Source organism: Fringilla coelebs (assembly GCF_963513975.1).
Source record: "Fringilla coelebs genome assembly, chromosome: 1".
In the NCBI taxonomy this organism is placed as follows: Eukaryota; Metazoa; Chordata; class Aves; order Passeriformes; family Fringillidae; genus Fringilla; species Fringilla coelebs.
The window spans coordinates 150100006-150122827 of NC_140028.1; the positions used below are offsets into that span (position 1 = coordinate 150100006).

The 22822-nt window shown below is 41.2% G+C and overlaps 1 protein-coding gene across 3 annotated transcripts in view; it reads left to right on the forward strand.

Annotated features, from left to right (window-relative positions):
- ADCYAP1R1 (ADCYAP receptor type I) overlaps nt 1-22822 on the forward strand; it is a gene marked incomplete at both ends in the record, with an annotated part of 117894 nt that overhangs the window by 63307 nt on the left and 31765 nt on the right. For all 3 annotated transcript variants that reach the window (XM_084204683.1, XM_084204682.1, XM_084204684.1), the window contains 6 exons: nt 9273-9308; nt 9911-9952; nt 11632-11735; nt 12706-12803; nt 14363-14495; nt 17220-17373. In XM_084204683.1, coding sequence (XP_084060809.1) covers nt 9273-9308; nt 9911-9952; nt 11632-11735; nt 12706-12803; nt 14363-14495; nt 17220-17373 — 567 coding nt within the window. The remainder of the gene's footprint in view (nt 1-9272; nt 9309-9910; nt 9953-11631; nt 11736-12705; nt 12804-14362; nt 14496-17219; nt 17374-22822) is intronic.

The window sequence follows — 22822 nt, forward strand, 5'->3', positions numbered from 1 at the left end:
TTGATTAATTGATTGTGTAAGAAACCCAAGCCTCGTAAGTGCTGCACTAGAGATGCCAAGGGTGGACAGTGGGATTAATGAACACGGGGTTAATTGGATTTGGGAAGCAGTCTGTGCCTGAGTTTAGATCTATCCCCAGTCAATTAGAATAGGATGACAAGAGAAGAGTTAATGAGAAGTGGTGCTTTTTCTTCAAATCCTTTTGTGTCATTTCTGGGGAGACAGTCATGGTAAAGGGCTTTAAAAGGGAAAATGGTACAAACCCCCCAAACTGGGTGAAAAGACAATAAAAGTCATTGACTTCCCAAAGTGAAAGCTGGTAGAAATATTTGCAAGTCACAATTCCTATTAGTTTGGGTAGTGTATTGATAGTTTTTTGTTTAGACAGGTAGAAAAAGGTATTGGTAAAGATCAGGGGCCTCCTAAGCACCCAAATATCCCTGGAAGATTGTGTGCTTATTTTCTAGTGAAGTAAAAGATGCAGGGGTTTGTTGCTACTGCTGAAATTAAGGTCAGCATTGCAGCAGAGGGAAATTGAAAATCGCATTAGCCTGTCAAAAAGGCAAAAGATCAATGCAAAGGTCCAGATTTCTCTTCAAGGATGTTTTGCCTGATTGAGTATTCCAACGTCCTGCTTGGAAACTGAGGGAAGGAAAGCCCTGGAACCAAGTTTTCTCTGGAAAACATGTATGACCCATCCCAGCATTTTCATCATGAGAATAATAATGAGCCATTGGAGCTTAATTTATTTATTTATTTATCTATCTATTTATTAATCTATTTATTTATTTATTTAAGAAACCAGGACTCTGAAACCTTTGTTTCATCCCTAAATTTATATAACATCCTACATAGCAGTCATAATCAAGTTCAGTGCAAAGGTATCCATTTTATATATGAACTATTAAAAAATTTTAAAAAAAGAAAGAAAAAAATAAAATTGAACTCGATAGGTAACAAGTAATTTCCTGCTGGTTTTCATCCATGGGCTTTGCACAGGCAGTAAAGCCATGAGATTATTCCAGCTTTTCCAAAGAGAGGAGGACAAGCTATAATTAAGCCTCCATGGTCACAGCATCATGAAGTCCATCTGCAATGCAGAGAAAATGGGAGGAAAATGCTCTCATCAAAGAATAATAACTGGATCTACAATTCTATTCAAGTAGCTGAGCCTCTCAGATGCTTTTTAACAGAATAAAAGACATTTTATGGCCTCTCCCACCAAATTATGGGGACATGAGGCTCTGTGCCTCTGATACTCCAAGAGCTTTTCAGCTGAAGGTCAAGTCCCTGGTCCTCTGCATGGGGACATCCTGCAGTGGTCAGGGGAAAGCTGCAACACAGCTCAAGAACTTTGTCACTGATCTGAGAACTAATTTGCCTTGGTGGAAGAACAAAATCCTGCATCTTTGGGAAGATTGCAAGGGTGGAAGATGCTGAGAGCTGCTGAGTGGTTTGGAGAACACTTGGATGCAAGAGGTAATAGATTGAAGCATCACTGTAGGGGCAACATGAGCAGATCCTTCAGCCTTTCCTAATAATCTTTGTTCTGTTCATCTTTCTCCTCTTGACCCAAAGGATTGGGAAAAGAGTTCCAGGGGATTGCAGGATTTTAGGTGTGGTGGGCACACATTCATGCTTACCTTTGAGCAAGGCATTTAATTTGCTTTCTTCTCTAGGAATTATTTCAGAACTGACAATCTCTTTTGGGCAATGTTTCAAATTTTTTCATGGTTCTTGTTTGAAAAAACCTTTTGTTTTTCTCTCAGATATGATCCCTGCCCTCTTCAGAGCTGGGAGACACTTCAATAGTAATTGCATTGATCCTGCACTCTGATGGATGCTCCTGTGACAGCCAGACTCAAAGGAAGGACTCACATAATGTTTAGATGATGCTTAGTTGCTATGGTGACCTCAGTCCACTTCTAGTTTCACATCCTTTAACAGGAAAGAGGAAGAAAAGAATAAAGCCATGATTTCCCTTAACTGCTATTGATCATATCTGTGCATAATTCTGCCTCAGCCAGCCCTGTGTGCTCTGGCCTTTCTGTTCTCCATGTGGGACCTCACTGGAATTCTCCCATGATTTCTGGATCTTGTCCCTGTGCCCTGAAGGAAAACTGGGATATAGGAAGAAATTAATTATGTATCAGTTTGTCCCTACCTTTACTGCAATGTCTTACACAAACCCCTGGGTAACAAAGACTTTACAGAAGCTTTTTCCTCTCGTGGTAGGACAGATATCTAAACCCAACCATCCTCTGGAAATTCCAGTCTCTCTGCCCCTTATGGGAGAAGACTTAAAATCCAGGTGAACTTATTTTCAGTAGACAAACTGGATGGAATGAGTTTGCCCCACAGGATCAGTTTCTCAGATGTCCTTAGGCACCAGGTCTTATTCAAACACACAAATATGAAAAAGGCTTCCTAATCTTACCCTTGATTATCCTCTGCCCCAGTTTTCTTGTTTTCTGAAGAAAATGAACAATGAAAATGTTTTCTCTGTGTGAGCATTCTGTTCACAAATCCCTTTGTCAAGGCAAATGGAGATCTGCAGTAAATGATGGAATAACAGAATCCCAGAATATTTTGGGTAGGAAAGGACCTTAAAAGTCTCCTCAGTTGCCAAGGCAGGGACACCTTCCACTGTCCCAGGTGCTTCAAGCCCTGTCCAGCCTGGCCTTTGACACTTCCAGGGATCCAGGGACAGCCACAGCTTCTCTGGGCACCCTGTGCCAGGGCCTTTCCATCCTCACAGGAGAGAATTTCTTCCTAATATCCCATTTAACACTGCCTTCTGCCAGTCTGAAGGCATTGTCCCATGCCCTGTCACCTCCTGTTCTTGTATAAATGACTTTTAATCGGTAGTTTAAAGGATTGGCTATGGGGCATGAGGCTGGAGAGACCCCAACCCCTGGAAATTGTTGTGGGAAGCACTTAACACAGGGAAGAGTGTGTGAACTTGTAGGGCCGTGTACTCTGTGACCTTGCCTGCCTGCCAGCTCCTACAGGTCCTGTTAATGAAACTGTAAAGCCCAAGCAGGTAACCCTGGATTAATCAATCAATTATGGAATCACAGGATGGTTTCTGTTGCAAATGACCTTAAAGATCATCCAGTTCCTACCCTCTGCCATGGGCAGGGACACCTTCTACTATCCCAGTGATTCCTTGTGCAGGCTGCCCTAGAGCAGAGGCTGGACAGAGCTAAAGAACAAGACAGGGATTTATCCAAAGGATCTCCTCCATGGATGCACCTTGGGCAGCACCAGAGCCCAGCTAGGGCTGCACCCAAGATGAACCAAAATGGCCCCAAAATGCCCGGCCGGGCACGGGGTCTCTCCCTGGGATCAGCTCTGCTCCATTTGCACCTTGCAGTTCATTGTCCCATCCCAGCTTCAGCCCCTGCAGTCCCACCCTGCTTGTTTTTCTCTCTCCAGCCCACGGGGTTTGTGCTCCTGGCCTGAGATTTGGCTCATTTGTCCTTGGTGCCCAGCTGGAGCAGGAATTGTTTTGTCTCCCTGCTCTGTGCACAGAGCTCACCATCCCCTGATGTGAAGCTCAGAACTGCATGCTAAAGCAGCACAGAATGTGAAAAAATATAAAAGCTAAACCTGAGGGATTACCAGGTTGCTCCAAGGCCTGTCCAACCTGGCCTTGGACACTTCCAGGGATCCAGGGGCAGCCACAGCTGCTCTGGAAAACACAGAGAGCCATAACATTGGAGCTGGGATGGTTGGATAATGTGTGTGGGGTGGTGTGTGCAGGCACAGGACTGGCAGAGGGCTGATGTCCCTTCTAGGGACGCAGCAGGCAGGGTATGGAACCAGAACCCGTGTGGGGAGCTCAGAGAGGGCAGAAAAGCTGCTAAGTAGCCTGCTGCTCCTGACTGTGGCTTTGCCAGCCGGCTGAACAGATTGCTGGAGCAGGAGAGCAGCAGGCAGCCACGGGGAGGGCAGAGAGGATGCTCAGCGTGGTGGATGCCACGGAGTCGGGCGCGAGAGCTCGCTGGTTTATTTTGTATTTAGAAATTGCATGTAAAACTTCTAATCAGTGCTATATAAAGCAGGAAAGAAAAAAATTAAACTCCTGCCCACCCAGCTTGTTGTCCACATAGCTGGACAGCAGGATAACAAGGGGTTGTAAATGTTTTCCACAGCCTCTCCCTGCCCCAGTGGCTGCACTTGTGTAGGGACACAATGTGCAGCAAAAGCAGTGCAGGCTCTGCATGTTGACCTTAACGCTGTCAAAATCCAAAACCCTTTGGAGAATTACCTTTGTGGAGCAGCCCTCCAAGCCACAGTACAGAGATGAGAACAACAGGACTACGGCAGAAGTGTGGGCAAGCCAATTCAGGACTGAAGAGCTTTGGAAGCCTTTCCTCCCCTCCTGCCCCGCCACTAATAAGGGACAAACGCTGGAACAAAAGGGTTAAACGCGAGTTGTGTTCAGATAAACAAAGCCACAGGAGGCTGGGCAGGTGGAGAGCAGCCAGCACAGATTTGGCACCAAGGAGGAGATCTAAAAGGCTCTGAGGCTCATCGTGCACAGGCTGGTTCTTGGCTTCAGCTTCCCCATCTCTGTCCGCTTTAAATCAGGAGCAACTGCTGTCGTTGAGTTTCTCATCGGTTGTTGCATAGTGAGGGGTGAATTATGAGTTCTGGGTCTCAGTAAATAAAAATCAAAGAGGAAAGTGTGATAGATGTGCAAGAAAAGGGCAGGAAAGGTCTGGGTCTCTGCCACCAACTCTGTGGGGAGCTGTTGGCAAGTCCTTGGATTTTTTTTTTTTCTTCCCTCTCTTACCTCTTCCTGCAGAAAACAGAATTAAGGAGTATTTTCTGTACTTGGTCTTTAGAATTGGTAACTCAGCATTCTGATAGATCTTCTCTAGGATGTCTGAGCAGTGCTGCAAATAACATCTAATTAACAATGTCAATTAAAGCATTAATTGTAGATTTGCTTCCCAAAGGGTGACGCTTACTTAAGTCTGGTCAAACAGCAAATAATGCAACCTGTCAATATCCTGGATAAACCATCCTGAGTTGAGGGAAACAGCAGCTTCCTCAGGAGTTTATTAGCTGATAAGAGCAATTATTGATTGAATAAGTGCTGTTCTAAGGCACTCTTGTATCTGCTGTCATGTCCATATTTTATAGTTTGGGTTTAACTACATGTGAGAAGCACAGATGTCATTCAAATAAGCCATAAAATCGTGGTATTTTAAGATGTTGCCATCATGGAATAATTGAATTATGAAATGGTTTGTGTTGGAAAAGATCTTAAAGCTCATCCACTGCTACCCCCTGCCATGAGAGACATCTCCCACTGTCCCAGGGCGCTCCAAGCCCCATCCAGCCTGGTCTGGGACACTGCCAGGGATCCAGGGGCAGCCACAGCTTCTCTGAGCACCTGTGCCAGGGCCTCCCCAACCTCTGGGTAAAGAATTTCCTCCTAATACCCAGCCTAAACCTGCCCATTTTCAGTTTAAAGCCATTCCTCCTCATCTTGTCATGACATGCTCTCCTCTAAAGTCCCTTGTAAATGCAACCCTTGAATTAAACCCATGAAACTAACCCATGAAATTAAACCCAGTGGAAATGCAGATGAAAATCCTATTTTATTTATTCTTCCTTTCTGAGAGAGCAATGCATTTTATTAGACCGTTGCATAATCTTATCAATGGGCTTTCTCTTCTTCATCAGTGAAGTCAAACACGCCCATTTCTCATTGTTTGTGTCCTAAGAGTAGGAAAATAAGAAGGTTTGTGGGAAAGCCCACTGAGTGAGGGGTCCTGTAGTTCTGCCCACTCCACCACTGACAGCAGAGTAAATTTACTGAGGTCTCTCTAGAGTCTTAGAGGCACCTAGGTGAAAATATAACCCAGAAAAAACAATGTTTTGAGGTAATATTGTGAAAAATGAGAGTGTGTTTGGGACCCCTTACAACCCTTTAGATGCAAGGTCAGGTCTATGTAAACATGCTAAATGCTGTGCACAAAACAAATCCATTTAAACTCCATTTCATTCTCAGACATGCGAGGAAGCAGCACCAATGCCATGGATTCCTGTCTAACAAATATCCATATTTTTATATCTATCTATCTATCTATCTATCTATCTATCTATCTATCTATCTATCTATATCTATATCTATATCTATATCTATATCTATATCTATATATCTATTTATAAATATTTATAAATGTTTATATATAATATATCTATATTCATAAATATTTATATATAGTAAATTTTTATATATGTGTGTTTATATATTTTAATATACATATTATATGTATACATGTTTATAGATACATAAAATATCTGCATATATAATATATAAATGTATAAACATATACAATATATTATATGTGTGTTTATATATTAAAATTTAATAATATATATCTGTTTATATTATATATTTATATAGAAGATACAAATTAAAACATAAATAGATATATATTTTACAAATGTACATATACAGATATTTTATATGTATAAAAATACATATATTTAAATAATTGTATAGAAATACAAAAATATATCCATACACCCACAAATAAATTTCCATATATGTTTATTTTATCCCAATGCTCATTAGGTGAACTTTGACATTTTTGTTGTAAATCAGAGCATGATGTTCAATGTAAACCTAATTAACTTCTCAGTATCTTAACTTATTAGTAAAAATTGAGCTGATAAATCAAGCCTAAAAGCCTGTAAAGACAAATGTTGTACTGGAACTTTCTTCAGTACATTAGTTAGGACTCAGATATAGAAATATATGTTAATAAAAGACTTGCTTGCTCCTACAAATCAGAAAATTAATGTTGTTAGAAAAGTGAGTCCCTTCATAATGTCCAAACAGAGTGAAATGTAATAATAATTTCAGTATATATACAAAATATTTTTATAACAGGCCTATTCCTTTCGGAAAAACTGCATTAATGTGTTTTAACTGTTATTATGGATGTCATTAAATTAAAAATTAACTAAAATTTATAATTTTAATATCAATGAGACTGCTGTCTCTGTTTAAAATTAAATAATGATAATTTTTATGTCATGTTTTTTAGATTGTAGGGGAAAATAAAAGCTGCATTTTAAACATTTACATTTAAGAGAAAATGTCCTTTTCTGAGCCATCACTGTAATGAGCAGGATGTCAGGAACATCAGGCATCAATCTACATAATACTGGCCTGGTCTTTCTCCAGAAAGAATTCTGCACAGTTTTAAGGTCAAATTACAAATAATTAACTAAAACTGGCTTTTTATGAGTCAAAGAGGTTTTGGGGAGTTTTCCTTGCAGCTTTTTCTACCCTGCTTGTGTGGGTCAGTGTGAGGCACAGGCTGCTGTTTTAGGTGACCTCACTCAGGGGACAAGTTCCATCAGAGTTGCTGGTTGGAGTGGCAGATAAAAATTCCCACAGATAAAAATTCCCACACCACAACCTGACATCCATGTTCTGAATTCAGATTTTGGCAACACATCCTGATTTTAGCAACAAATTCCTAAAACTGAGCTACACAGCTGCCAATAAACCTGGGGCTGGGTGGATTCAGGAGGGAAAAAGGTCTCTCCAAACTATTCTGCAGAGCAGAATAGATAAAATATTCTATTATTTAATATTCTAATATTCTAATATTGACCATCACTGAACCCACCACACCATCCCTGATTTTCTGCCAGGAATGTGGAGCATGGGCTCAGCACTGCTGCAGCATCTTCCAGCTCAGCCCTGTACAGCAGCTGAACCCCCTTGGCTGCAGGAAAATGTTTGCTCAGAGCACTGGAAAAACCCCTCAGAATTTAGGGATCTGCAAAAACACCCAGGAATCAGAGTCACAGAATATCCTGAGTTGGAAGGGACCCACAAAATCATCCTGTCCCTGCACAAAATCCCAGCCTGTGCATCCCTGGGAGGGGTGTCCAATCTCTCCTGCAGCCCTGGCAGCCTTGGGAATTGTCCATTCCATGGGTCAGTGCCCCAGCACCCTCTGGGGAAAGATCCTTTTCCTAAAATCCAGGCTAAATTCTCCCTGTGGAGCCCTGGGAGCAGCTGGAGCAGGGCAGAGAAGGATGGAGACTGTGGGTGTTCGCACTGTGGCCTCCAGGATCAGCCCTCCAAACTCCCCCGTGGGTTGGGTGTGTAGGATTGAATTTCAGTAATCCATCCAAAGTCACAACACAGCCTGCCTGATGCTTCAGATGAGTTTTCTGTACTCTCACCATCATTTTCACATTAAATCCTAATTTTTCTGTCTTAAAAGCTATAAAAGCACATCAGGTTTACTTTAGTGACACAGAAATCAAGGAATTTTAAATTATAATGTGAATTATAAAATAAAACCCCCACACATTTTATGCCATGATGAAAAGCCTCCTGTTATTATTTGATTTCTTTAGATGCTTTCACCTTTCCCATGGAATCAAAATCAGCCTTTGTCTGGATTTCACTTTTAACAAAACCCTTCTCACACAATTTGGTGAAGGTTTTTCCAATCCCTAATTAACATTTGACCACCAGGGTTAAAAGGGGAACCACCTGAAGCCCTGCTGGGGCTCCAGAGGATGCAGAACTAAACTGAAGTGAATATTTCACCTGCTGTAGTGGTCAGAGAAGTGCTGGGGAGGTTTTTGGAGAGCGATTTGCAGCAGCTCCCTGAGGCTCCTCTGTGCACGGTGCAGCAGCTCCACTCCCTGGCTCCAGGCAGCTCCTCCTGCATCCCCAGCTGAGCCAGAACCCACCCATGATCCTGGAAAACCTGATTTCAGCCCAATTCGAATTAAACACTGAGCACAGGGGGTTGGGAGGTTGGTTTGGCATCATTCCAACAATTTTTAATTTTTTTTTTTTTTTAAGAACAAAAGAAAGGGAGATTTCTAATGTAAGCCCATCATTTTGTCATTTCCCATAGTTGTGTTTTAGGATATTGAGCATCATGGGTTTGGATGCAGTGTTTTGGAAATGTGTGAGTCTTTCTTACTTCAGAACATTCCCCTAAAAAAAAATTTTTCAAAAAATCCACAAAAAAGCTCCTACATCCATTTTTCTTATTCTTCCTAGAGTCTGATGAAACTTCATGAAACCAGATATTTAACAATATTCCATCTTCTGAAAACCCTTTTTCACTCATAAATATGCAGGACTAATACAAAAATAAAGATTTAAACCTGCAGTTCTCCTCTTTTATGGGAGTCAAACTTTTATCAAAATTAAATTGCAACCTATTATCCTTTTGAATTAATTATTTTCATTCTTTTAATTGCAGGTTGGGAAGTGGATAACTTGGGGCAAACCCATGCAGGTAAGGACCAGTTGTGCAGCCTCAGTATTTCTGTTTCCCAAAATGGTGTGCACATGTTTATTTCAGATTATTAAAAAGTTATCTGTGTATTAACAGTGATACATTGGTACTTCACTATAATACTTGCACAAAAAGTGAAATTAAAAATCTCATAAGTCTCTATAAATCAATGTGATTTTACCTAAAGCCACAAAATGTTATTATCTTAATTAAAGTAATTAAGTACTGCTCGTTGTCATTGACGGATGGAAATAATTTTTCATTAATTCTCTGAATGCTATTCATATTTAAATACCTGAGGATTATAAATGTAAATTTCTATAGAAATCATATTTGACTTCTCTATTTTTACAATAATCTTTTCGCCTCTATTTATTGTCTGTTTTTAATTCTAAATTTAGAGGTTCAGCTCTGATTTAAACTCTCAAGTAAAGCAGTGTTTGCGTCCTGAGAAGACAGCACCAAGTATTTATTGCCTTTGGGCCTGATCTAAACAAATGAAAATCAATTGCACTCCATTCACTGCTTTCCACTGAGACTAGTTTGGGCTCTAATAGAAAACACAATCAAAACAATTTCATACCCAATTTCCACTTTTCTAGGTGATTATGACCTGCTGGAAAGCACAGCCCAGTCTCTCCTAGGTAAGAAACAGACCCATGGAAATTTTTGTCTCTCTTTTTATTTATCACTCTGTTAAAAAGGAAGCTCTCAACCTTTTTTTTCCTGCATTTTTGGTATTATTTTCTAATCAGTTCTAATTGTTATGACATATTTTCTGCTCTGTTACTTCTAGCAATATTATGAAAATTTATTCCTCCTCTATTAAGCCTTGCAATCTAAGAAGTGTGCTGCTATAAATTATATCTACCTGCTTAACAGTAATTACTAAATGCTGTTAAAGGAAGTCAGCACCATGATTCAGTGCTTTTTTTTTTCCCATAGAAAACTGGGAATGAATGTGCAGGAGTAATTTAACAAAATTTGCCATGTAATGCAATGTTCTCAAACGAATGCTGTGAATAAAGAGATGTATTCTGCTGCATGGATGGCAAACAGATTGTCTTAAATAAGGTTAAAAATAAGGTTATGAGAGACTAAACTGCTCTAAGAATGCAAAGCAGCACAACTTTAATAGCAAAGAGCAAACACAAAACTTGGAAATTTCCATCAGTTTTGGTCAAGGTGCAACTGAAACTCCAAAAAGTGTGATAATTTGATAAATTGAGGCTGTTCCTTTGTGCTGGAGAGGAAGAAGTGCAGCAGCAGCCCATCCCTCATTTTTTTGGGAGAGCCATTGAGCTTTGGGAAGATTAATGGTGCTTCTAAAGAGCCCCACAGGGGCTGCCCTCCCTCAGGCAGCTTTGGAGGTAAATGAGTGTCAGGAGATTCTTCCTCTTCTGCCCCCAGCTCTTCATTCCCAGTATGGTTTTAAAGCCTAAGTTTATCAGTGAAACCATTTAGGAGCTGCTTCCTATGTGAGATTAGCCAAAAAATTATGGTATTTAAGCCAATATTTGCTTAAAATTAGGGTTATGAACCAGGACTGGATTAATTAATAGACCAACTGAGGCCACCTTGGACATCTGGAGATGGAGAAGAACACACTGCCATGAAGAGAGGGATGGGAGAGAGATTCCTAGTCCATGTTCCTTTTTTGCCAGATCCTTCCCACAAAGTCACTCTGAGATCAGAGCCTGGGCTTGGAGATAAACGAGTGGGATGTGTCTTATCTGCCTCCAGGAGAGCAATCCAGATATATATATCTCCATGGATATATAACCCATGATTATCTGAGATATCCCACAGCATCCTGACTGGCTTCCAGCACCTGGACCAAAAAAATCATGTTAGTCTGGTGTTTCTCACCAGTCCCATGCATGTGCCTCAGATGTAAACCATTAAAAATAGCACAAAGGGCCTGGTTTTAATCACTGGACTTCCCCTTGGGCCATGTGGAGTGGAGATATCTTCATCAAAGCTGGAGCCACCAGATGCCTTTTTGACAGAAATGGACATTTAGCTGACCCCTGGTTTAGGAGCCTTCTTGAGAATGAGATTTTTGGTGTCCTGGAGACACTGAATGTACTGATTAAATATTTTTGCTCTCTGGTGACCAACTGCAGTAGTAGCCATGCACAGGTGACTGTTGTAGGACTGGATCATTAAAGATCTCATTAAATTTCCAGAATTAAATCTATGCATAGGCAGATAAACAGAGCTTCCAGTAGAATTTTTGGGTTTTCTTTGCATCAGGGGGTAGGAAGGGATGTCCTGGGTTTTTTTTCTTGGGATGTGACATTCCCATCTGCCCTTGGCACAGGGGACATCAGCAGGAATTGCACTGAAGATGGCTGGTCTGAACCTTTCCCTCATTATTACGATGCCTGCGGCTTTGATGAGAACGAAACAGAGTCTGATAACCAGGTGGGAATTAATCTCATAATTAAAAACAAATGAAGGGGGGAGAGGGGAAGCAGCAGACTGCTCTCTGTCCAGCCCCTGGTCATGTTCTGATTTGATAGTGATTAGAAACAATAATCAGATGTACATGGGTATGGGAATAAATCACACAGACTCCATTTTCTTCATGGTGGAAAAAGTTCATTCTTTATCCACATAAGTCCTTTCTATACAGCTTTGCAGAACTCGTGTGGGACTCCAATTGGTCAGGAATTTTCTTGCCAATTACTTATTTGTTAGTAACAAGTTGTTATTCTGTATTAATTGGTCACTCAAAGCCCTGGGGTGTTTGTGCAGGGAAAGATGTTTATGAAAGACAGTTTTCATTTTTCTATCTAATGGTGTAAAAACCGTTTATACAGGTGCCAGTTGTTTTTCACCCAGGAATATGTTGAATATGTTGTTATTTGTTATGTTAACAAATTGCTCACACCAGGATTGCTTTCACATGGGAACTTGCAAAGTGCCAGCTTGCCTTAGAAGAACAGGCCAGCCAGAGCAGGCCTGACTTCATGAAGCCTTTCTTTATGATTTTTCTGGAACACATGGGTATAAAACTGTGAGAAGGGAGATCTGAATCCTTCCTGGGCCTGTATTGAACATTTATGGAAGATGAGCTTTTAGTGTTGATGTAGCTAGGAACTTCTAGAATCGCAGGCTAACCCTCAATTCCACCCCTGCCGATAAAGAATCTCTTAGCTGTTTTTTTTTCTACACATACTTATAAACAAATATAGATAGCTTTGGCTATCTCAGTGATAAATAACCTCAGGGCGTGCAGACCCAGCTGCAGAGCAGAGCTTGGTGCACGGTCAGATCTCAGAGGAAATGAGGAGAAACCAAAGACACAAATCCTGCCTCTGGTTTCCCCTGCACGTTGGCAGCTGTGTGGCTGTGGATGAACCCTTTAACCCTGTGGTTTTTTCCTCCCAAGGATTACTACTATCTCTCAGTGAAGGCTCTGTACACGGTGGGATACAGCACTTCCCTGGTTTCCCTCACCACTGCCATGGTCATCCTGTGTCGCTTCAGGTGAGTGGGGACACCAGCAGGGAGATGCTCAGACCCTGGAGGAAGGAAGCTGGAGCTCAGCTGCCCCAAACTGAGTTCAAGGTTTTATCTCACCAGAAGTAGAATGTGGTATTTGCTGGGTCCCCAGGATGAAGGAGGAATTGATGAATCTGACTCCATGTTCTTAGAAGGATGATATCATATGATATGATATGATATATGATATGATATGATATGATATGATATGATATGATATGATATGATATGATATGATGATATGATATGATATGATGCTATGCTAAAACTATACTAAAGAATAGGGAAAGGATACAGACAGAAGGCTCAACAAGATACCAATGAAAAACTCGTGCCTCCTTCCAGAGTCCCCACACAGCTGGATGGTAATTGGGCATGAAGTAAAAACAATTCACATGAAACCAATCCAACAGCTACCTGTTGGATAAACAATCTCTAACTACATTCTAAAGCAGCAAAGCACAGGAGAAGCAATCAAATAATTCTCTGAGGCTTCTCAACTTCCCAGGAGAAAAAAATCCTGGCAAAGGGATTTTACAGAAAATACCACAGTGACAGTAGAATAAGAAGGGGAAGATCCTTTAGTTGAATTGCTCCCCAGCCTGGACATGCTCCAGAAGTTGCATTTCAGCAGAGTGTAAATGCAGCAGGAAAAGCTGTGGGTCTGGTTTATGAAACTTCACAAGCTGCATTGGGCTTGTTCTGTAGTCTACTTTATGCTTCTCTACATCCTTTCACAAGAAAATCCCAAAATCCTCCTCTTTCTCAGGTTTAGGACCTGTACTCTTGGGTTCTGTGTTGCTGAAAAGGCTCCCAAGGTATTAAAGAGTCTTTTTTCCCAGCCCCATGACCGAAGAAGTCGGGATGCCTCAGTTCTGCTTTTCAAGGCTGTTTATTTTCTTTTATCTCATACATTCTCTCTCTGACCTGCTGAGATCTGTCCAGCAGGTCAGGTTGTGGCACAGTCCCTGCCCTTGGGGTGGTGTTGGCTTTTTATACTAAAAACTATGTGTCCTTTATTTACAATAATTTTCCAATACCTATCACCTGTGTTAGACAGTCTGTCTCTACTCTAAACCAACCCAGAAGTGTCACCATCACAGCAGAAGATGGAGGACAAGAAGAAAAAGAAGAAGAAGAAGAAGAAGAAGGACAGGACACACCCAGATTCCTCCATCTTGCCTCTTGAACCCCCATCCTAAATCCCCAAAATTCTCCTTTTCCAGCCTGTCACAAATTCACTGTCATTCTACTCAAACCCTTGTGGTTTGTAACTCCTCACACAAAGTTGGTGATTGTTTCCATGGGCTAAAATCCAAGGCACAGGTGTGTTTGACTCCGTGCCAAGGTCTTTGAGCCCCCTGCCAGGGTCTGGAGTTCTGACACTGTACTAACACAGTCTTGGCTTAGATGTTTCTGTTCTTAGTACCAAGGTGCTCTGCTAAAGTGTGTTCAGGCCCAGTGTGACCTTTCCACGAAATAAAACTATTTTATTCTATATTTCTCTTTTTTTCCCACCCACTCCCTTCCTCTTCCCTCTCCAGGAAGCTTCACTGCACTCGGAATTTCATCCACATGAACCTTTTTGTTTCATTCATCCTCCGTGCAATATCTGTGTTCATCAAGGACGGGGTTCTTTACGCCGAGCAGGACGGAAACCACTGCTTTATCTCCACGGTGAGTCCAACTGAAACCAAATCCTTTCCCTGGGCTTTTTTTCAGCTCAAGATAAAAAGCAGAGGGGCAGGCAGCAGTCTGTGGAGTATCATGAGTTATTAGGGGTGAAGGCAGCTGGTGTTTAACTTCCAGTTCTCAGCCAGACTGGATGTTTCATGTTGTGATGACACTGGTGTCCTTAAGAACAAACCTACAGGTTTTATGTTCTGACTCTGCCCTGATTGTTCCTCCCTTTCCCAGATCTGCTCAGTCACAGGTGGGAGGAGAGCAGCCACAAGCAATTTCCTTCATCTGAAGGTCTGGTTTTTCTCCAGAACCTCGTTTGTTCAGGATGTCAGGGAGAGTCATGTGTAAACAGGGTGACCATTCAGACACAGAGAATACACCTGATGGCCACACTCAGAAAATCATCAGTACTACCCACATCTTTGTCTCTTAAATATCTAGTTTCATGCAGAGCACTCTTTCACTGATGCATTTAGCATTTATTATGTGTAAATCCCAATTCCTTTCACATTTAAGGCTAGTATTTGATATGATAAATCAGCTCACTGGGTGTAATTATGATAGAATTACAAACTGAGCTCTCCTTTATCCATCCAGTTATGAGCTAAATTCCCTGTGAGTCACTTCCACAAGGCAAGTGCAGCTGTGGAGTTTCTTAGTCAGCCTTTTCTTTGTCATTGAAACTAGTTTTTGCTCTCAATTCTTCTCCACAAGAAAACTGAAGCCATGTTAGGTCTGTAGGCTGCTCCTGCCACTCTTCCAATGGTGGCATCTGCCTCTTTGTTTGGGAACACTTAAAGCATGAAACACATTAAAATCAGCCCTTTTATGACCAGAACTTCAGCCTGGGTAGAGCTTCCATGAAGAAACTCGAGATCTGATGGTTTAAACACCTTAATGGGAGATTTGGCCCAGAGGATGAAGTCAAAGTGGGAGCTAATCACTGCCTCCAGCAGGAGCTTCCATTTTATTCACAGATTCTGCTCAGATTTGTCAGATTGTGCCCTTTTTCCTCACACAAAGCACCAATGTATCAAATTATACACTTTTCTAACTCAAAAACAACTTAATGCATTTAAAAAACTTTTATGCTATTTTCAGTTTCATGTAAAAAATAAAACTATACAAATATTTTAATTCACACCATCACAATCAAAACCCAACTGTTTCCTAATTACATTATAAACATTTCTTAACCTAGCAACTTTTACCACACCATACTGTAAATACCTTAAAACAAATAATCTAAAATTACCCCTCATAAATCCTACCACATCTTTCAGAATTCTATTTCTCCAAAATATCTAATCTTATTTACAAAACCACCCTTTGAAACTCATTTCTGATTCCATTTTTCTCTCAACAATATCTGTCCCCTTCCAGAACATTTCTAAATCAGCATTTCATATCTCAAAATTTACATGCAAATACACACGATGTAAATCTTGTATCAAACTTTAAAAATTTTCTGCAAATTCATTTCCCACAGGATTTGTTGGAAAATCCTGCTTTTGTAGGACCAATGGCATCTCACTGGGGCACAGCACTGGAAAGACCAGTGTGTCCTACTCTCACAGGGTACAGCTTGGTTGCCACCTTAGGCCTTTGCCCCAGAATCATTTAGGTTGGAAAAGCCTCAGAAATTGAGGCCAACGATTCCCAAGCACTGCCAAATTCACCCCTAAGCCACATCCCCAAGTGCCACAATTCCACATCTGTTGAACACCTCCATGCATGGTGATTCCACCATTGACCTGGACACTGTTCGAGTGATTTGCAACGCTCTCGGGAGAGAAATTTTCCTTAATATCCAAACTAAACCTCCCCTGATGCAATTAAGGACAATTTCCTCTTTTCCTAGCATTTGTTACCTGGGAGAAGAGACTGACATTGTTACTATCTCCTGTCAGGGAGCTGTAGAGAGCAATAATGTCTTCCCTGAGCTTTTCTCAAGCTTAAACAAACTCAGTTCCTTTTTAATTTGTTTTAATATTCCATTTTTTTATTTCTATTTTAATTTTATTTTATTTCTATTTTAATTTTATTTTATTTCTATTTTAATAATATTTATGATTTTACAAAATTTTTATATTCCATATTAGTTTTTTTTCTAGCTTTCATTTTTCTTTAGTTTGCTGCTTCCCCCTCCTGTCCATGAATGAAAGCTGACATCTTTATTTTTTTACAGCTGATCACTCAGCCTCCTTTTCCCTCACACTTACTTCCATTTTCTGTCCTTGAGTGACAACTCTGATGATGGATGTGCAAGGAAGTGCAATTCCCAGCTGCACACAGGAGGGCTCATCCTTTCAGATCCCACTCTCAGGGCTTTCCACAGTCATCCAGCCATTTCACATCCTACTCTGGGCTTCTCAGTACACAATTGGATTTTTTCTTCCCTGCATTTAATCGTGGAAGGGGGTTTAAATGCAGCAATATTCAGTGGGGGTGTGAGCGCTCAGCAGCACAGGATGTGCTCAAGCTGCTCTGAACTGCTCCTTGACCTCTTCCCACTGGTAAAATTGGCTTCCTCCCCATCCAGGCTTTGCTGTCTAAGCGATATGTGCCATTCTTCACATTCCTTAAATCCTTTACCATTAAAGATGTGTAATACCGGCCCCAGCTCTTTCCACTGAGCGACCTGGAGAGGCTGTAAGCGTTTTTTCTGTGAGGCCTAAGCAATGCAGAAATAACTTTGTTCTCCTCCACGCCCTGCAGGTGGAATGCAAAGCAGTGATGGTGTTTTTCCACTACTGTGTCATGTCCAACTACTTCTGGCTGTTCATCGAGGGGTTGTACCTCTTCACTTTGTTGGTGGAGACCTTCTTCCCAGAGAGGAGATATTTCTACTGGTACACAATCATTGGCTGGGGTAGGTGGCACTGCTTGTCTCCAACGTGTCTCAGTGTGCAGGATGGCTCCACAGACCATTTGTGGAATTATTGTATTTGGGGGGTGCCCCGTGGCAGGGAGGAAAGATGGATCTGACTCCATGTGCTCAGAAGGCTAATTTATTATTTTATGATATGATATTATATTATATAAAAGAATACTATACTAAACTATACTAAAGAATACAGAAAGGATACAGACAGAAGGCAAAAAAGATAATAATGAAAAACTCATGACTCCTTCCAGAGCCCTGACACAGCTTGGCCCCAGTTGGCCAATAAGTCAAAACAATTCACATGAAACCAATGGAACAATCACCAGTTGGATAAACAATCTCCAAACACATTCCAAAGCTGCAAAACACAGGAGAAGCAAATGAGATAAGAATTGCTTTCCTTTTCCTCTGAGGCTTCTCAGCTTCCCAGGAGCAAAATCCTGGGCGAAGGGATTTTTAAAGGAAATATGACAGTGACATGGTATTTTCATGTCAGGTTTCAAACTATAATTTTAGTCTTGGTGACACTGAAATTATGTTGGAATGATGTTGGAGTCCAAAATGCAGGCAACTCACAGAACTTTGGGCCCGTAAGCCAAAGCTTAGAACTAAACACAGGATTTGATCTGAGACCTTGGAAAAGGCTTCCAAACTGAGGTGACAGAAGCGAGAATGTGGATTTATAGTTTAAAGCAGAGACATGTTAAGTTAAGTAAAAGAAAGTTTAGAGTTTTAGAAATATAAAAATTAAGCAGTTAAAAGGGTAAACAAGGAGTTTAGAATGCAGTACTGTAGGTTTGTGTGTCATAACATGATTGGCTAAGAAAGCTCACACTGCAGCATGAGTCCATAAGACAAAATATTTACGGATTGGGTCAAAAACATAAATATCCTACTGGCAGTGTTTTATTGGTCAATAACTCCTTAAAAGGTCATGTAACTGAGGGTCCAGTGCCCTTCTGAACCATGCAGTGAAGATGTGAGCCGAACTCGCCCTTCCTGCCTGTGTAGAGGATAAGAAAAATAAACTGCATCATCAGAAACAATTCCGAGGTCCCATCTCAAATTCCTTCGAAAATTCCCCACAAGTGAATTATCACGGCACAGAATTACCACTGCAGCCCAAGCTGTGTTGTGATTTTTTGTGTGAATAGAGTTGCACTGAAGTCTAGAGGACACCACATCTCTTGCAGAGGTGTAATCTACAACAGAAAATTGCCTCCTGCAAGATATGATCTAAACATCAACTTCTTCAGCATATTCAAATCTGCAAGGCTAAGTCCAGTCCATTTTCTAAGGCTTCATTTGTGCCTTTCTTTCAGATAATAACTAAATTGAAAATGTATCCAAAGGGATTCACATCTGCTTATCCTACCTGGATGTGAAATAAAAACTTGCACTGGGAAGGAACAATATTCATTTTAGAAAGGCCAGTTAAATGATTATAACCATGGTAATTATTTTTCATTCTGGCCTTCTGATTTGAATTGATTCCTGTGATGTGTTAATGTAAGCAATTCTTTGCAGATGTTTTTTGTGCAGAAGTCAGATGGTGAATGCAGAAGAATACATTCATTTAAAATGTTCCCTAGGAATGTTAAACTCGATTTTTATATCTACAGACACTTTTGAAAGAGAAATAATCCTGTATATTCATGTGTAAAATCTACACACAAACCGCATGCCTTAATCTGCTCTCATTTGAAAAAAAAATCCTTATATAGCCTGAACCTTCAAAATCAACAGATGGTCTTGTTTTTACCCTCCTGAAGCAGCTGTACACAAACCAAAATCTTCATCTCCTGGCAAAGACTCCTTACAGCAGGGAGAGAAAATCTTTCCAGAAGGTAGAGAGGTAAAGAAGGTATAGAGAGGAAGGAATCAACAAATTATCATAAATAATCTGCGCCATAAAAAGGCTGTTGGAAATGAATGGTTACTGGAAAAGGCCTTTGGGAAAGAAACTGTTGGAAAGGGTGTTCAGGGTGCCTTTGTACTCTCCACAGCTGTATAATCACATTATAGGTGAGTAAAAAGTGTGCTCCCAAGGAAAAATTGGGGGTTATGTACATGGAAGTCTGATAATTAGAAAAGAAAGCAGTGCAAAATTGCAATTTGTAAAACCTTTGTAATCTGAACATAAATCAGAGGTCGAGTTAGTTTAACTAAGTTTGCACAATTTTCATATCTGTGGATTTGTCTGAGTATGAGAATGTTGAAAACCGGCTTATATTAACTGACTTTTTAAAATCAGTCCTTGTAACAAATATACTGCCCAGATGGATTCGTTCTGTAATGCAACCTCAAAATATTTATTTTTTAGTTGAGTGCCATAGATGATGACTGGCATTGAGCTAAACACTGGACTTCACAGAATCCTGGAATGGTTTGGGTTTGAAGGGATATTAAAGAGCATCTATTGCCATGGGAAGGGGACACCTCCCACTGTCCCAGGCTGCTCCAAGCCCTGTCCAACCTGGCCTTGGGCACTTCCAGGGATCCAGGGGCAGCCACAGCTCCTCTGGGAATTCCATCCCAGCCCCTCCCCACCCTCCCAGCCAGGAATTTATTCCCAATATCCAATCCAAACATACTCCCTGTCAGTCTGAAGCCATTCCCCGTGTCCTGTCCCTCCATCCCTTGTCCCCAGTCCCTCTCCAGCTCTCCTGGAGCCCCTTCAGGCCCTGCCAGGGGCTCTGAGCTCTCCCTGGAGCCTTCTCCTCTCCAGGGGAACATTCCCAGCTCTCCCAGCTTTTCTCCCCAGTAAAGGGGCTCCAGCCCTTGGAGTATCCTCTGGGTTAATTTCAGCAGGTCCATGCCCAGCTTGTTATGGTGGGCAGAACACTCCAAATACTTCAGACTCAAAGCAGCATCATATTAATAATATCCATTAACAACTCCCCAAATTTGGATGGTTCTGGTCTTTTTTTTTTTTTTTTCAACACAATGATTTTCTCATCTCCCACATGTTTCAGCTGGATTCATAGTTCCCCTGATCTGGTGGGAACAACTGGCAATTTGCAAAGCTAACAGAGGTGCTTCCAGACTCTTGGATTCCATCCCTGGAGGGCAAAAGCAGCCCCTGCTCAGGGCTGGTGGGGAGGGAGATGAACTGAAGCAGTGAGAAAGAAGAGCTCAGCACTTTGCAGCATCTGGATGTTGATCTGTTTCTCCAAATGTGCTGAGACCTCAGTGTCCTCATCTTGAGGGATTAATGAGAACTACATATGGCTCTGTTGATCCAGGCAGTTTTTTCTTCCTAAATCTGCAACATGCTGGTGAATTCTCTGGATGGACTGCAGTCTTCCTGAGCTCTCTGCTAATGCCTGCTCCTAATAATGCCTCAAGTTTCAGCTTTTGTATTTTTCAGATTCTGTGTAGCTTTAGTGTGTGGGTCTGGGCTCACATCAGGGGATGCTGAGCTCTGTGCACAGAGCAGGGAGACAAAACAATTCCTGCTCCAGCTGGGCACCAAGGACAAATGAGCCAAATCTCAGGCCAGGAGCACAAACCCCGTGGGCTGGAGAGAGAAAAACAAGCAGGGTGGGACTGCAGGGGCTGAAGCTGGGATGGGACAATGAACTGCAAGGTGCAAATGGAGCAGAGCTGATCCCAGGGAGAGACCCCGTGCCCGGCCGGGCATTTTGGGGCCATTTTGGGTCATCTTGGGTGCAGCCCTGGCTGGGCTCTGGTGCTGCCCAAGGTGCATCCATGGAGGAGATCCTTTGGATAAATCCCTGCTTTATTCTTTACCTCTGTCCAGCCTCTGCTCCAGGTCAGCCTTCAGGAGACATCACTAACTCAGGGCAGCACAAATCAGCAAGAATAAATCTCAGCCTTCAGGGCTTGGCTGTTTCTTGACACTCCTGGGAAGCTGAAAAGGAGGAAATGGAGAGATAGAAATCTTTTGATGTAAAGAAAAGTAGTGTGAGGATTTGTATATTCATACAGCAGATGGTTCAAAGCTCCAAGCTGATCTGAAACATGGGGTTTTCAAATGCATTTTTATGACACATTTCGTTTTAATTCTGCCTTCCTGCACATTTTGCAGATTTGGAATGCTATTCATAGCATCAAAATTTATATAGAGGAAACTAAGTAAAACATGAGACCCATGTTTTATAGAATCAAAGAATGGTTTGGGTTGGAAGAGACCTTAAAACTCATCTCATTCCCACCCCCCTTCCCTGGACGCTTTCCACCATCCCAGGTTGCTGCAACCCGTATCCTTGGACACTTCCAAGGACAGGGCACCCACAGCTTCTCTGGGCGAATATTTGATATTTTAAGGTTCATTTGATACAACTAAAATTAAAGTTTGATATTTAAAAATTAATCTTAACTCCTTTAAGGGCAAAATGGTTTTTCTCAGTATTTTCTAGGTATTCACCTGTGAGAAAAGCAGACTTCAACTGAAATTTAATATGCATGATTTCTTCTCCCCAAAGCCTGTCATTTTATTTCTTTATATAATTTTCCTTTCAAATTCTTCTCTGTGTGGTTTTTTGAAGGAGGAGGGCTCCATCAGTCACCCGGGTCTAACAGGGATATTTTTATTTCTGATGGTGGGAATTTGATTAGACAGAGGTTCATCTAAGTGGTTCAAATGACTGATTAATTAATGTGACATCAACACAGCCTTGCAAAATGTATTAAATATAATTGTTCCTGTCAACTCACCACAGTCTTGTTCACTGCTGGGAGCTGGAGTTATCAAGGTCCTTGTTTTGTTTGGGTTTTAACATTTCATTTTTCCAGTGGTGCCTGAACAGATTTCAGCAGTTTCTTAGTCAGAGATTTTATTTACCATACAGTGGAGATCAAACTTGCCCAGGGTTGTCTTGCATAAATGCATTATTTTATGAAAATATTTTCACTGAAAAAAAAAATCACATTTCTATGATTTTCAGAAAGGAAAATAAGTCCCTGTTTCTCAGTGAGTTCTTACTGTTTCAATTAAATTTGCATTTTACATGCATTTTTTGGAAGTGAAGAAATGTCTGAAATAGGAATTAAATCCTTACTCCAATACTCTTTTTTTTGGAGTCTGTTGTTTTGTTCTGGTATTTTTTAATGGAAAAAAATAAATATTCCTGTGAGCAGAGGAAACTTCTCATCTGTGGATAAGTAAAGAAAAACTGGTTATTTAATAAGAGAAAATGCAACATATGCAAATCATTTACAACAAAACCACTGAAGAATACACAGAATCCATTAATGCCATTCCAGCTCAACATCTGGCACTGCAATTCTTGCATGATTCCAGTAGCTCTAAACATAGATGTGGTTGATTCTCTTCTGTCTAGACTTTGTTTCATTCTTCATGCAGCAAGATGCAGCAAAGCACTGAGCCACTGTGACCTAGCACAGCATCATTCTTTCCTGCTCCCAGTTCTGCTCCTACAACCCCACCCCTGGCTGACAGGGATGTTTC